The sequence below is a fragment of the Oppia nitens genome, unplaced genomic scaffold, assembly GCF_028296485.1.
Source record: "Oppia nitens isolate AA-2021 unplaced genomic scaffold, nextdenovo-longstitch-racon4-pilon3 scaffold10_pilon_pilon_pilon, whole genome shotgun sequence".
NCBI lineage: Eukaryota > Metazoa > Arthropoda > Arachnida > Sarcoptiformes > Oppiidae > Oppia > Oppia nitens.
Window position 1 is genome coordinate 147,071 of NW_026533189.1, and position 17,038 is coordinate 164,108.

The 17,038-nt window shown below is 27.8% G+C and overlaps 4 protein-coding genes across 4 annotated transcripts; 2 read left to right on the plus strand and 2 right to left on the minus strand.

Moving 5' to 3' along the window:
• The first annotated feature begins 98 nt into the window (after positions 1–98).
• Positions 99–6,029, plus strand: LOC128953347 (zinc finger C3H1 domain-containing protein-like). Its single transcript, XM_054298866.1, has 6 exons — positions 99–3,216; positions 3,295–5,014; positions 5,106–5,225; positions 5,294–5,617; positions 5,693–5,795; positions 5,846–6,029. The coding sequence occupies exons 1-6, from the start codon at positions 222–224 to the stop codon at positions 5,939–5,941; spliced, it is 5,358 nt and encodes a 1,785-aa protein (XP_054154841.1). The 5' UTR covers positions 99–221; the 3' UTR covers positions 5,942–6,029.
• A 263-nt stretch (positions 6,030–6,292) lies between these two features.
• LOC128966213 (protein O-mannosyltransferase 1-like) lies at positions 6,293–9,748 on the minus strand. The gene is made up of 11 exons (XM_054313056.1): positions 9,567–9,748; positions 9,160–9,502; positions 8,933–9,087; positions 8,553–8,699; positions 8,230–8,492; positions 8,002–8,157; positions 7,724–7,944; positions 7,346–7,628; positions 6,943–7,278; positions 6,750–6,876; positions 6,293–6,686 (listed from the first exon to the last, which is right to left on the minus strand). Exons 2-11 carry the CDS (start codon positions 9,456–9,458, stop codon positions 6,349–6,351), a joined length of 2,325 nt encoding a protein of 774 aa, XP_054169031.1. The 5' UTR covers positions 9,459–9,502; positions 9,567–9,748; the 3' UTR covers positions 6,293–6,348.
• Positions 9,749–11,546: 1,798 nt separating this feature from the next.
• Positions 11,547–14,756, minus strand: LOC128966195 (ell-associated factor Eaf-like). Its single transcript, XM_054313065.1, has 3 exons — positions 14,446–14,756; positions 11,850–12,764; positions 11,547–11,674 (listed from the first exon to the last, which is right to left on the minus strand). The coding sequence occupies exons 1-3, from the start codon at positions 14,558–14,560 to the stop codon at positions 11,631–11,633; spliced, it is 1,074 nt and encodes a 357-aa protein (XP_054169040.1). The 5' UTR covers positions 14,561–14,756; the 3' UTR covers positions 11,547–11,630.
• Positions 14,757–14,866: 110 nt separating this feature from the next.
• Positions 14,867–16,357, plus strand: LOC128966474 (corepressor interacting with RBPJ 1-like). The gene is made up of 5 exons (XM_054313359.1): positions 14,867–15,074; positions 15,159–15,253; positions 15,333–15,476; positions 15,551–15,702; positions 15,766–16,357. Exons 1-5 carry the CDS (start codon positions 15,003–15,005, stop codon positions 16,296–16,298), a joined length of 996 nt encoding a protein of 331 aa, XP_054169334.1. The 5' UTR covers positions 14,867–15,002; the 3' UTR covers positions 16,299–16,357.
• Positions 16,358–17,038: the final 681 nt, after the last annotated feature.

Below are 17,038 nucleotides of genomic sequence, written 5' to 3' on the forward strand. Positions count from 1 at the left end.
AGTCGGTACTCAACTGATAAGCCATACGAACAACACGTTTAGACTTTTATAGACCTATACTGTAATCATAACGTTATTTATGAATGAAATACAATTTGTTGTCATTAATGTTGAAGTAGTGATGCAATGATTAACTAAATGTTTGTTTTAATTAATTGATTGAAAATTAGAGTAAAGCGTTGTTTCAATGCATTCATACATTAAGACATTTATGTGAAGATATGAATGACTTAGAGGAAGGAGAGATCGATGATAATGGCGGTCATGAAGACAGATATCATGAAAATGTTACACCAAATAATGCAATTGATAACAATCAACGGCCAATTGTACCGAAAGTGAGACCTAATTTGGATCAAATAAGAGATCCATTGTTTGGTAAGAATGATACTGACCTTAGGTTTGACCGAAATTATAATGATTGCGATGAAAGACTCATTGGACACAACCCGTCATTTCAACAAGATTTCAGTCCAAACATTGAACCAAATCAACAATTTCTGGTCACAAATGAACCGAAATATAATCCAATTGACGCCTGTTCTCGGCCACCATATGTTGATCCGATGCCCAGATTTAAAGACAACAGGTTTGACTCATTTGCTTATCGACAGCCAATGTCTTCCAGTTATCAACATTTTGCAAATCAAAGACCGTATAGAAATAGATCGCGAATACCATTACTTCCATCCCCTGTAATGTTATCGAAATTCAGTCCATCAAATGAACCATTGTTTCAACCAATTAGACCATCACTGGTCACACGTCTTAATTATCCACAACACGCTATAAATACTAGTCACAGTCCAGTGCCAACTATTACCGGTAATTATTCAGCTGAAGACTGTTCACTTAATGATATACAATCAGTTATACCTCATGAGAGCCATCATTCAACTATAGCCATACCTTTTATATGCGACTCAAATAACATACAAATTCAAACCATTGCAGCAGATAATCAAAAGAGTGAAGACTCGTTTGACAATAAATACAATCAATTTATGAATTCATTGAATAGTAAAACTATTGTTATTGAAACATGTAATGAGATCGAAGAAGTAGAAATGTCTGACCAATTAATTGATAGGGATCTGTCACCATATGATCCCGAAGAAGATATTACTAAATTAATTCCACTTTCACCAATAATGCATAATATAGATAATGGAGTCAATAATAATAAAATAAATGACAAGTCGTTAAAATCTGATTCAAATGTTTATTACAAGAAAAAAGAAAACACTAAAAGTGATGAACAAAACAAAAGACTTGAACGTCTTCTTAAAGGTATTATTAGTCCAAAAAAGAGTAAATTTTCACAAAGTATTAAAAAACCCGTCAGAAGAGGAGTGACACCACTTAGGGATTCAAAGGTCAAGTTTTCTATTCATACAAAAACTGAAGATTTGTCGATATCTCACAATCGAAAGCGTAATATTCATAAAATTTGTAGAAATGTTGGCCACAAAAGTAGAAAAAAATTGAATCGATTGGCTAAACGACAAGTAATTACTGAATTTATTGATGATTGCAAACAAAAATCTAAAGAAAATATAAACGATACTTCATATGAGGAATTACTAGAAGAATATAAGAGAATACAACAACAACTAAAGGAATTGGATTACGAAGAAAAAAATGAAGAAACAATTGTGACGCTAATTGACAGAGAAGAACAAGAAAATATTGATAAGTTTGTTAAGAGTGGCGACGATGTCTATGAAATGAGTGGCGAACGCAAAGAAAATGATAATAAATCTGACGATCAGAACGAAGAAGAAGAAGAAGAACTAGAACTCAGAAGACTTGCGTTGGAATCGAAAAAGAAGCGCGAAATTGAAGAACAAGAAAGTGAAGAACTTAGACTAAGACAACAATTGCTTCAATCGTTGTTTAGATCGAAAGCTAAAAATGAAGTTCAGGTTAATGTAAAAGAAAATAAAATGATTAATGAAGGCATAGATGAAGAGATTACTTTGAAATCGATTGATGAAAATTGTGTTATAATTACTGAAACAAATGAGACAATTAAAGAACCATTCATTGCAGTTGAAGTACAATTGTCATCTAATTTAGAAACTGAAATTATCACCAAAACTGATCAATTGTTTCCTAAGCCAATACCGAAGTTTATTATATATTTTGGTGACGATTCTACAGATGAAGAACCAGAGATGAACGAAATTGTGGATAATGTTCCCAAAGGACTCGACTCATTCTTAAGACAGGCTCGACTAAAATCAGAGACTAACTCTACAGCGAATCCACAATCACTACAGATTATGTCGGAAACAAAACGAAGAGAATTAGATGAATTAAAAGCGGAAATTTTGAGAAGAGAACAGAACTTAATTAGTGATAAAAAGCTTAAAGAAAATGAAAATCTTTGGAAATCAGCAAAAAAGAGATTAGAAGAGAAGTTATCGAAACGTGATTTACTTAAAAGTAGAGTTACATTAAAGAGAAATTTATTACGAAAGGCACAGATCCAGGCGCGCAAACTTCATGAGGCATATATAGCCGCTCAACGAATTGTCACCGAAACGGCTTCAGAGTTCCGTAAGTTTAATGAAAAATTGAAAAATTCTGAAAAAGATGTCGAACAAGAAAATGTAAGCATTTCTAACCATCAAAAAGAATGCTTAAGAATTGGTACAAAATTAAAAGGAAAGTCATATAAATTACCAAAACATTTATCTGTAAAAGAAATGAGTGCTAATAGTGTTGTTAATAAAGAGAAAAAAGAATCGATTGCAGAGAAGAATTTGTCAAAAGAAGAGATGGCTAAACATAAGAAACGATTGCATCGAGAATTAGTACAAAATCTTGAATTTTATTCAAAATTATTAGATCTGAAGAAAGCAAATCTTATACGACCCGCATCTCCTTTATCTATCAAACCTCAAACATCTAATTTAGACTCTTTAGCAAAACATATAATGAAAGACATATCAATTGATTCACTAATATCGTTGGATTGTTTTCTTGAAAATATGTTTACAATTGATTATAATCTGAATACCAATATTACGATTCCTGATATTGGTTTGAATCTATCGACTAAATTGAATGACAAAAATAATAATTGTAATCTAAATGATAGTGTACTCTCACATTTACATTCATACAGACTAACTGAAAATCCATTAAATAATATCAGTTCAGATCACTGGACTAATGACTTGAATCCAATTCAAGAGATTTGTACATTTGGTCAGTATTTTGTATTTAATTTTTAAAACTATAATTTATATTATAATTAAATTTAATTGTTGTTATATTTTATAATAGATTTGTTAGGCACCTGTAATGATGACAAATGTTTTGGACAACATATTAGTAAAATAATATTAAGTCCATCGAATAAAATTGTTGACTTACTTTTGTATGATCCAGAAGTGGCTGGAGTTAAGACTGAATCCACACAAAAAATGAATAGTGGAATATATGAAGGAATTAGAAGAAAATTGGATCAGTTCTCACAAAAACTATTAAAAGCCAAACCAAATGATTCCTTAGAGACTCATTGTAGAAGAATAGCAGATTTAATCCGAAAACGTTTATTGAAAAAGAAATCAAATGAAGATCCGGTGGTTTGTTTGCTAACGCGACGAATACCTAAAATGTTTAATACACCAAAAATGAATGTTCCCTTTGATGATCTCATGTATAGATTTAATATAAAAGACAAATCTCTGGTTATAAATCRAAGCAAAATATCGGAACTAAAACTATCAGCTGATCCGGACATTTATATTAAGAATAGATTTTTTGCTCCCGAAGGAGTGCCTATAAGTGCACAATTGGAGACAACATTAGCTGCTGATCCAAATAATATTCAATTATGGATCAAATTGGCGTATTATCACATCAGCAGATGTTGTGAATATAACAACGACGACTCAATAGATCGGGCACTCAATGTGTTATCGCGAGCTTTAGAGCACAACAAAAGCGAACCCGAACTCTATGAACACTATCTCTATATTTACTCGAATCGAACCGTAAGAAAGGGTGAAGACTTGAAACTGAATTTAAATAACATTTGTAGGAAAGCTGTTGAATACTGTCCTCACTATAGGGTCTGGAAATGCGTTTTGTCTTTATTTGTCAGTTATACCGATAAGTTGAACGCTTCCAATGAATTGCTTTATAAACTGATAAACAAATCAATGTTAGGAATCAGTGACTTAGACATCCGTTCCCATCAAATATTAGAGACATTTCTTTATAAAATTCATCTCAATTTACAACAAAATAAAATTAAAGATTCACTAAAAGAGTTTAGTAAAGCTTTAGATAATAATGATAACGAAAATTTAGAAAATTTAAGCAATGAATTGATTGATTGTGACCGAGTATTTGCGTGGCTATGCTATACATATCTAATGATTTACAAACATTTACCAAACCATTGCTTTGAACTAACAAAACAAGGTTTTCCTCAGTTAATCAATAAAAATGCATTTATTTTTGATTGGATTTCATTAAAAGATAGGTTTAATTTGAATGATATGAAGTGTCACTTGATTAGAGCCACACAACAGTGTCATCTCAATAATAAAAACAGTTTAGCCATTCACGTGAATTTAGCCCAACTTTACTCAGTCTATGAAAATGATGACAAATTTTTTAACGATTTGCTCGACTCTCTTAAAGTTAATGTTATTGAATGGCCTCTAATGATAAACAAAAGGTTCACATTTAAAGATAATGATATGAATTCAGTGTTGAATTTTGATGAAAGTCTTAGTCAACCCAATAAAGACATTAGAATCCATTTGAATGCCGCCAAACACTATACAAGTATGGGATTCATATCTGATGCTAAAAATCAATTGCTTATAATTGCATCACATTTTTATATGAATTGTATTATAAATGTAAATATCATGAAACCAGCCTTTGAAGCACTTCTTTTAGAAAGTCATGAAAATGAACACAACTTTGAGTTAATTAATTGCAGAAAATCTAAAGAATCCAATTCTCCTATTCTTTGGTTGTCTTATATGTATGTTTTGTTTATACGATAGAAATATCAGTTATTGATATTATTTTAATTATGATTTTTTTATTGTAATTTATAATTACCGGTAATTTAGATTATTACTGGAATTGGACTGTTGTTGTGAAAGAGATATAGACTTAGCATTTCAAACGGCATTAGCTCTTTGTTCATCCGATGGAATCAATGCTAAAGATGTGCAACTTTTGTGGTCAAAGTAATTGATTTAAATTATTATATTTAATTGTTTTGTTAATATTTTTCTAACATTTTTTATAAATACAGTTATTTAGAGTATTCGATGAAACACATAACAAATGAAAAACAATTTATTGACTTATTTGAAAGTGTTAGACATTGTTGTCTTACAATCAAAGACTCATTATTTCAGTCACAAGTAATAAGATTTTTATGTCAAAAATTACCACCAAATGAAAAATCAAAGGCATTGATTCAGTTCGCAAAACTGATTCCCGAAAACATAAATATAATGTTAACAGCCATTTGTTTTTCACTTGAAATCAATCAAAAAGAAAGAATTTGGCTTTTAGTTAATTATCTTATATTTGACAAAAAAATTCGTATCAAATGTTTGGACTTTTGGAAAATGTAAGGAAATATTATTATCATATCTTAAATTTATTTTATTTAATTCAATAAAACATTGATATTATTTACCGTAAGTGTTATTGGATTGGCTATTGAAAGAAGGGACCACTTGTCAGCTCATAAATTGTTTCAAATAGCAATTTCATTGATGCCATACAATACTATTCTCTGGCAAAATGTATAGAAATTTGTATAATTTTTTTTATAAACAATGTTTTTAATTTTTAGCTCAAATTATACGAGACGTGTATTAAACACAGCGAACATATAAAACAAGCGAAAAGTGTTTGTGAAGATCATCTCAAAGTTCCTCTAATTATATAAATATCTATTTTCATTAAGAAATGCTTTTACGGTAAGTTTTTTACAGTAATTGTTATGTTGTTTATAAAAATATATACTATTTATATGTGTGTGTATTTAAGTATAAATAATAATAGTATAGTATTTTATAATAAATTAAAAATTATTTTTACAAAAAGTGTTTCAATCCATTGCTTTTATACATTAACTGACCAATAATTCTAAATTTTCTGATATTTTAATTGAAAATATATTTGTAATTTTTGACACTTTTGTATCATTAAGTCCTTTATTAAAATATAAATTAGTGTAAATTTTTTTTATAAAAATTAATGATTAAATTGAAATGAATTAACAATAAATAAAATCCGTATAAAATAAATATTAAATAAATATATAAAATTATGGCACTTAGTTATAAATGTATGCTAAGGTTTGTGAACAATTAGCTGCCACGAAGGCCGCCACTTAAGAGCGAGAATATCATTAGCAYTCAATTTTGCCGATCCATAACTCAGTGGCAAAAACTGATAAAATGTATAAACCATTGATGATATTAATAGTATAAGTAATAGATTCATGAATTTTGTTGGTATTAAGTAATTTAAGTGTTCAATCATAGCTGACATTAACATTATTTTGAAGACCAGAGCCGGCAAATAATGGTGCAAAAACAGTGTTCTTTCAGATAAGAAATAGGGTATTAAATAAGCGAAATAACCGATTAAGAAAAACTGTCCGATTCTTATAAATTGCTGCCATTCACCTAAATATAACATTTACTTTAATTATATYAAAAACAATTACAAGTAAAATAAAATAATCTTACGATTAGATATATCGAAAAAGTGACGCTTTCTTCGTAATAAATAAATCACATATAATATCAAATAAATAACGATTGATATGTTTGCCGAATACCATAAAGTAATGTTACCAATCAAATGTATTTGTCCCTAAAATACAAATAAACTATTTAAATGATTGTTTGAAACATTAATTACCGGTAATTGAAATCATACATTGCTTTTGGTGTCAATCCAATAAGCAATTCCTTTAGATAGTGTCACCCAATCTATTGGTGAATCACAGCTATAGATATGGTTTTGGACGTTCTCCTGGTTGACGACAAGCATCTTGTATTGCAATTCAATCATTTTGTCTATAAATGACATTTGTGTTGGTTTTAATGGTACGAACTCAGCCAAACCCATCTCACGTTCCCTTTCTTTTGCATCCGAATTCTTAGTATATCTGTGTTCTTCGACATTCCAATTGGTGTCTTCTTGATTATGATTCTTATCGGTGACAATCTCGTGCTGATTATAACCCCAATCAGGTAATTGTTTGCCACTAAACTWTAAGTTTTAGATAACAAATTATGATTATATATAGCAAAGTTGTCACATAAATATTAGATCAAACTTTTAGTGCTTGTGTTGTATTGATGTGAATGAGTTGAACTCTTGAGCTAATTGTATGCCAAAATCCATTTGTTTCATCACTATTCAGAAGCTTAACTTTCCATAAGTTTTGTGCCGCCATTGATATATTGTAATCTATATAACACGTAACCTCTTGATTTTGTGGAGACATTGGTGCCGCCACATCATGACTATTGAGTGCGCGCCCACTCATTCCATGAATCAGTTGTATAATATCACCATCTTTTATACGATCAATTGGCTCAGAGGTAACTAAATCATTGCTAAATAATTAATACATTATTATAATATCGATAATTAAATTATTGCTTTAATTTCAAAAAATGGAAAATTAGTAAAAATTCTAATAATGTTTTACATTTGTGGTCTCTTAACAATCCACCAATTGTTGACATCTTTGAATGAATAACAAGTGACCTGTTGTTGATGAGAACTACCTCTTTTATCTGGATATCGGATCGGATACAGTGCTTGATGTGAGTGCATCCAACACGCCCTTCCGTGTGTATGCCTTAAAGTTATTTGTGAGCCGTGAGCTATCTCTAAAGGTTGACCTTTAGTTATTGATGCCAACCCACCCTTAATATTATAAGTTAAATAAATTTGWGTTATATATAAAAATTTAAATAACAATACCTCAAGACTGGCCTGGAAAGCACTGGTCATTATGTTATCGTGAGGGCCGGCATTAGTGAGAATAGACAAATGGATGTAAAACACAATTAAATAGACAAATATGGGAAACACAATAAAATTGAATAATTGAAACACAAATTCAAGCCATAAGTGCAACTGTAATGAGAAAGTTATTAAAAAATAATTTTAATTATTCAATACAAATGAGTATTAAGAATATTAAATTACCGTTTTAATAGTTCGGTCGGCAATTTTTGACCAATAATTGTAAAAAATAATAAAATGTACTAAAATTAATGAGAATATTCCGATATATTTCACACAAATACCAAATGTTATAAATAGTGATGAAATAATAGACAACAAAAACCATTGCAATGAAAATGTGGGCTTTTTTGAAGAAATTACAAACAATAAAATGCCAAACAATGATAAAAATATGAGAATTGATTCCATTAAAATAAATCGTGATTGTGTTAGTAATGAATTGTCTATAAAATATATAATTAAAAAAACATTAACTTTTAATACTTAACACAACCGAAACTGACCTAATATAATAAAAAGTGCGGCCAATGCGGCCGTTTTGTGAGATAAACCAATTTCAACTATTAGGTGATAAACAGTAGGAACAGTCAACGAACCAAACAATACGGGAACAAATCGTAATGCTTTTAATGGTACTTCAGGGCTATAATCTAAAAAAATATTTATCAATTATAACCGGTAATGATAAATCCATAATTATTATTAATGATAACCAATTGTCGGTTAAGGTATATGACATCAACCCACCGTTTTTTATTATGTATTACAATTGATTATGTATTAGTTATATAAAATATKATTAATATAACATTTTAAGACTACAGTAATATTTTTTTAGAGCAACGGTGTGTTGATGTCATATATCTTAACCCAATTGTCTTACTTTCGCCGATATTGTTAAACACATGATTGCCTTTATAACCGGTAATATAAGCACTTAAAGCAATCAATTGTTTGCCGAGCGGTGGTTGAGAGTCAAAAAAGAAGACACCTCTCAGATAAAGAGAGACAAACTTTCCGTAATGTAATTCATCGAATCTAATGATACATCAAATGATAATCAATTAAAACCACAATTTTTAAGACTAACTAATAATGTTTAAGACATACACAACACTTGATGGTTCAGACAATCGATAGAAACGAAAAACAAATGCAATGACAAACAGAAGCCAAGCAATGAAATTGATTTCAATGTTAAGAGTCAGTGGTTTGTCATCTGAATTGTCGGACACATCTGTTGTTTCATTCATAATCTTTTCTTCAGTCAAACACTTGTTTCTATCATTTTTATGATWATTGAGTATCGTTTGACTCAATTCATCATCAAATATGTTGTCATCTCTTTCTTCACTAATCTTCCGCAGTCTTCCATTAAGTGAAGAATCATTATTCTGTTTGATAACCATTTTATCTCAATTATCACCGAATGAATCAATTGATGGATTAATATCTTAATTGTCAGGTCATGTCATTCAATATAAAAGCAATTAATTGTTATAAATATGCATTAATACCAACAATAATGACATTTGATTAATGAGTTGATAGTTAATGTATGGTTGGATCCGATGACAAACCACTTCAAGTCATATCCGATGTTATGATGAGTACATCATAAGTGACAACAAACCAAACGAGTCATACATTCAAACCACGTGTCAGTTATGAAAACACTCAACCAATCAGATCATAGCTTTCAACTAATGTTTCAAAACAATTATCAAAAGTTTTTTTATTTATTCAATACTTTGACTAATATTTCTCTGAAGTTTTGTTACAATATTTGACATTTTATATACTTTGGAAAAGTTAACAAATAGTAAAGCAATTTATATATCATTGATATAATTAATTAATTATTATTATATATATAATAAACATTGAAATTATATGATGTGGACATCATTATGAGTGCCAATTGTACAGTATGTATATATATGCAAATAGATCCATGGTCAGTTATTTAATAATATAAGTACAGTAGTAATATTATATAAATTTATTAAGTTTTGTTGGTTTTAAAAACAAATTTTCTTAAATATATTGCCTTTATTGTAATGGTTATACTAATACTAATATTACTAATATAATATACCCATTGAAAATTACAATTTTTAATCACAATAAAGTAGTTTTACTTCAAGTTTTATTTGTTAACAGTATTATCAAATAATTATCCGTTTATACCATTATTATAGCTTTAGTAATACAAATATTATGAAAAATACTATATATTCTCTATACAATTGTTATTTGAATTATTATTATTATAATTTAAGATCAAAAATCCTATTTAAAACCAATTTAACTCAATTTCTAAGTGTTTTGTTGACTTAACAAAAGGTTTTTTAATTGCATTTATTATCTAATTATAGAAAATATTACGAAATAAATGTCCGGTTTTTAAATGCATATCTTATAAGAATCTAAAGCATTGAAGTTTTCATAAGTTAGACATTAATATGCTATTCATGTATTTTGTTAGAAGTTATTGCAATAATAATAAATTTAAGTATATTTTCAAGCAGTCTGTGTGACTGTTGTGTTGGCTAAATAAGTCACTGATTTTAAATTTTGTAATTTATAATTATTACAATATATTGAGTAATAGAAATTATTAAATATATAGTTTAGTATTAAAACATTTCTTTAGATGACCATAGATTAGGTTCACATTATTAGTTCAATTGCACACAATTTTGACATTCACTATCAGATTGTAAGTCATTTTAAATAATAACTCCTTTAAAAACATACTTCAAATTTAATGCAATTTATTTTAGTATAATAAATATTGCATAATATTAATAATATCATAAAATTATACTAAATATAATATATCAATAATAATTTCGTGTCAAAAATATATTTAAATTATCTCTAAATATCAATACGAAATAATAAAAATATATATACCGGTACTATAAAAACAATTATATTTAAACACATGACTTAGATATAAAATCATTTGATATAAAAAATATTTTCTATTATAAACAATACATTAGATTCCACTTTATTTCATTAAATTATTGGATAAAAGATTTTATTGTGATTGAAAACCAGTACAACTCTTACTGGTAATAATAAAAAAAAAAATTAATGAACAATAAATAATAGTTTACTTTAATTTCACTTAAATTGTCTTTTTAATCAAAACAATGCCTTAGTTTTCCACTTCATTGCTCGCAAAATATCTTTAATTATAAAGTGGACGAACTATTACCAGGAGATACAGATTATCGATTGTTTTCAATTATATTTACTTATTTATGTCATTAAGCAATGAAAAATTTTGTGAAATCTTCATCACTAGAAATAATAGATAAGACAATCAATTTTTTTAATGCACGTAATATTTAATAAGTTATTATAAATTAAAGAAAATATTTTAACAAATATTATCATTTAAAAAAATCGTTTCAAAATATCAATAAACGTTTGATTCAAATATTTAATAAAAAACACATTCTTCAAAGTAAATCTCATTTTATAATTATAATACAATACAAATAGGAAATACATTAAATCAAAATTAACTTTTTTATGCTCAATGATAATTAGGTTTGTTTTAGACATCAATCGCTATCACTTCCAGATTCACTCAACCGAAGATCTTCACCTAAAATATAAGACAAACAAAATTTAAGAGTTGTTTAAAACAAGGAGTTGACATGTTTTGCACATATGATTGACTTTTAAGTTCATTTCGTATCAATCAAATGAAAGTTTATCATTATTATAATTATATTAAATTACTTTATACAGTATAAGTGATAAAACAATACAAAACATACTTAATTGACTAAATTTAGGCATCGATGGCAAAACAGATGTATTGCCATTACTTGCACTGTGTTTGGATGTATTGGACACCTGTTTTGTGTTAATATCTTCATCGGACTCGTACTCACTGGAAGATTGGTCTGACTTTATGCTGGCTTTAGGTTTATTTGAATTATTGTTATTGTGGTTCAAAGACAAGTTTGCATTAGTTATATGTTTTTTAGCACTGTTTGGTTTGTTGATCACTTCTTCATCACTACTTGAATCACTACTACTATTACTAGAACTAGAGGAAGATTCAGCATCACTGGAATCACTTGAAGAGTCAGACAAACCCAATTCATTATTAATATCACGCTTGGAGTTCACATTATGAGCAAAATTAGTACTGGAATTTGAAGCAGTTGTGGATGCCTTCGTCAAAGATGATAGGGTCGGCATTGAAGGACTGATAGGCCGATTCACTGGCGGACTCTTGTTTTTTGAATGATTCAATGAATGTCCATTAGAGTTGGCCTTATTTGGAGACGCTTTTTGTTTGACGTTTGAATTATTTGGCGAATTTTGGCGATTATTTGCAGTCAGAGGAGAGTTTGGCTTTTGTTGAGACAAATGTGGCACTAATTTCTTGTTGTCTATCGGTGTGTTTGGCCGTCCAATTAAAGGTTTATGTGTTTTACTCGGGTTCTGTTGTCGTGTCCTCTTAACGATTATATTTTGATTCAACTTTTCGAGTGTTATTTCTCCTGTCTTGTGGTCAATGATCAGAACGCACTCCTTTTGGTGCGATTTTCGGGATCCTTTAAATACCGTTTCTGAAGTGCCCGAACCCTCAGTGTTGGGTGCCATCACTGTCACCTTATTATTGGCCTCCACTTCCAGGACAGCAGCCTTTTCTCTATCAACTGATGCCGGTTTAAAGTCATCTATAATATCATTATTAATGATTAATATAATATTGATTAACTAACTCTTTCATATATCTCATATACAATTAAATTGTTTGAATCATTATACACTGTATATACAGTATTAAAGTACAATAACTTTAACACAAAAACTAATAACGATTAACCATAGTTTTATCCATAAAAATTAAAAATACTTTTATTTATAGTGATTATGTGACACTTTTTAACAAGTATAGATGATTAATAAATAATTATAATATAACTAATAAATTGATAATTAAATTAAAAACATTTACTTTTCAATAGTGTCAACTCATTTACTTTAATACAATTTTATTAAATATAAATTAATGATTTAACAATTATTTGTCATATTATCACAATTTTAAATAATTTAATAAAAAACAAGTTTTGTTATAACTTATATCCTATAAGAAAACTAAATATAACTTAAATATCCTTTCGTTAAAATATTTTCACACCAATAGTTTTGAAACTAACAATAGTTATAAAGTCATTAATAAAAAGCTCTAAATAATTAACAGTCATTAAAATGTGTGACATTTTTAGCTTTTTATAAATCTTATTATATAAATATTTAAAATAATATTTTAATTAAATTGTTTTTTATAAACTTAAAAGTATATATATAAATTATATTATAATCAATATTTAATTTGTAATTTGTCAATAGTTAATTTATGAATAATATACAGTATTTATTGTATAAACAAAACCTACAATTTTAATATTTAATAAAAAGTTAGTCTTTTATCAATATTTATAGCCTCAAGCAATTATAATATAATGATCAGACATATCGGAAATGTTTACTTATTTTTAATAAATATATTACTATTTATAAATAAACTACTTTTATATTTATTACATATAACACATATTGTATTATATTGTTTAAGTGTTTTTTAATAATATAAAAAAACMTCAAATATAAAGAAAGTAGAAATATTTTTAATTCACTTATTATTTTTTCTCAAACAAAAATCTCAGTGAAATCAAAACTTAAAAGTATTTAATAATAATTGTGTTGATCTCTCACTTAAAAATATATTGGGCTAACCATTGACTATAGTTATTCATAAATGTTATTTTATTGTTATGACCCATATTTTAAGGCTATATTTTTATTACACGATTTTAAGATTGAATATTAAATTATGAGTTCAAAAATAATTTTCAAAACTTTAAAAAAGTGGGACATATGTTATGATTACACTATAAAATCATATTATATACGATTATATACCGTACATATAATAAACTAAATAATAGTTTAGTCAGGTATTTAAAACAACTTTAAAAATAGTTAAAACATTTTAAAGGTAAAAGTGATTTCAAAAGAAAAATTTAAAAACCATTTTATTAACACATTGTATATTATATATGTATCTATTATTTACAAATATAGTACTTTATATTAAAACATAAAATTATTATTATTATTATTATTACAATTAAATCTATTTTTTAATGATAACAAAAATAAGAGAAAACTATTTAACTTTCATTTTATCAGAAAATAATAAGTAATGCTTTAAATCAAAGTCATGGCTATAATGATATGATATGACTGTGTATTTAATATCAATGTTTATAATGTAAAGTCAAACATAAAGTATTGTAACATAAATGAAAATATTTGGGAACAGTTTGGGTGATAATATCAATGACTTACATCTGATGGTATGGAATGAATTGTTGGTATCTTTTGATGTCAGAGTGGGTCCTAACTTGAGTTCTCGTATCTCATCTCCGATACCCAACCGCTCTGTTATTGTATTCATTGTCATCACTKGTGGTCAACCATCTGAAGACACATTTGTTATTCAATGTTGACGTCTATAAGAGATTACAATTGTATTTAATTAACAAAAATATGTCATTAAAAACACAGTTTCAATCAATAGGTAACTAAACACTAGTATTAATAATGTTTTAATACAGCATATTATGGCAGAGTATAGCAGTCTATACACTACTGTATGTATTATTAATAATACAGTGTGTATGGCATCCATACGCTATGGGAGACACCCATAGGTGTGACCAATCATTTCAAACCAATCACTAATCGACTAACCATTACTTGACTACAATTGCTTTTAACCCTTATTTATAGTAACGTTGTTTATGACTGATTGTCAATAGGATTACTGTAAAGACAACATCACATTAACGACAATAACAACAATATTGGATCAGTTGAGTGATCAATGATTAAGTGATTAAACAATGGGAAAGGGATACAACAATTTCATGTGTAAGAAGCCCTTCCATCCGGCTTCGAGAGACAACATCAAAAGGGTTAGTATTATTACATTAATTGTTATCAATCATTGTATTGATTGATATGTTTATTATGATATCTTGTGATATCTTGTGGCACAGGTATGGATGGCTGAACAAAGAGATGCGGACAACAAGAAAAAAGAAGACGAAATGAGAGCTCAATACGAGAAGGAACAGGACTTATATAACAATAGGTATATCTTTAATAACATTTGAAATCAATTGACTATTTGTTGATTCAATTAACTCTTATTTTGTTGTATTCTTTGTCAGACTTTTAGTGAGCACTGAGAGTAAAGACAAGTTGTCATTGAATTTCATGTATGAGGCGCCCAAAGGCGCACAAAAGGAAAGACAACGAGAAGATGACGAACCAGAGTTCAAGTTTGAGTGGCAGAGAAACGCTCCCCGAGAAAGGTATAACCCGTCGACCACTTGTTGTGATTATTGAGTTAACATATTATATATGTATTACTAATTTGTTTGAATAGTTTTGCCAAAAACAATATGGATATTCGTGACCAACCATTTGGTATTCAAGTGAGAAATGTTCGGTGCATTAAATGTCACAAATGGGGTCATCTAAACACTGATCGAGAGTGTCCTCTCTATAATCAAGGAAGCTCTCTAATGGACGGTTCCAGTTAGTCGACATTTAATTCAAATTTTTTAAATAAAAATTAATTTTATCATTTGATAACAATAGATAAGGTGGCTCCGGATGAGTTGATGCGCGCCATGCAAGAGGATGGACTGGCACTTAAAAAGAATATCGTTGGACAACATTTTGATCCCAATAATGCCAATCAAGTAATGATGGTTTCACAAGAAGAAGATCCGGAAACCACTTTTCTTAAGACACTTTCTTACAAACAAAAAAAGAAATTATTGAAAAAGTTAAACAAATTAAGCGTTGCCTCCAATGAGGACTCAAAATGCAAACATAAAAAACACAAAAGTCATACTAAGAAAAGTTCACAAAAACATAATKACGAGAAATACAACAGACATTCATCGAAAAAGAGATCCCATAAAAGTGATGAATCTTCTGATGACTCGTCTTCCAGACATAAGAAACACAAAACTAACAGCAAATCAAACACTTTATCGACGCGTGAGGAGAGAGAAAGATATCACAGCAAAGAACGATCTAAAGATAAAGTGAGAGATAAAAGTAGAGATAGAAGTGATAGATATGACAGACATGAGTCGTCATCTCATAAAAAGTACAAAAAATAATTTTTGGTTATTATTGTAAATTGAATTTTATTAAATTTATCGTATATTTCATACTACCGGTAATCATCAAATAATATTTAACAATATATAATCATAAAATTATATTTTGAAACATTTACCCTTTATTATATTTCATTTGCATCAAAAGTGAATATTTTTAATTTAAGTTACGGTAATGTAATTAATATATTGTTTTGTCTCACTTTGTCTTTACTAATTAATTACCAATTAATTTGAAGTATTCTTAAAATTTATAAATAGTATAAAATTATTCAATAATATTACACTCATTAATGATTCATTTACGACAATTTCTATAATATTATTAATATTATATTAAACCCTGTTGTCTATACTCTAGAGTCTAGACATATTCACTTAACGGTAATATTATTATTAAGACAATGAGACAAAGCTGTAGGACTTTAATAGTATAAAATAATTTTCTACAAATGCAAGTAAATATACAAAAAAAAAATATTGATTACAAGATTATGTTTATATTCAATAAAAATAATAAATTTATATTTTACCTGTAATTGAATACTGTATTACATAATATAGATTTTATTACTATTTATATTTTTATTATTAAATTGATTTTTGTCATATCATAGATGTTACATAGTTTAATATTTAAATAGAAAAATAATTTAATTATTAATTATCCAGGACAGTAGCACATAAATTGTCTATTGTTTTGCAAAATATATGGCCAATTGATTGTCCAAAATAGTGAT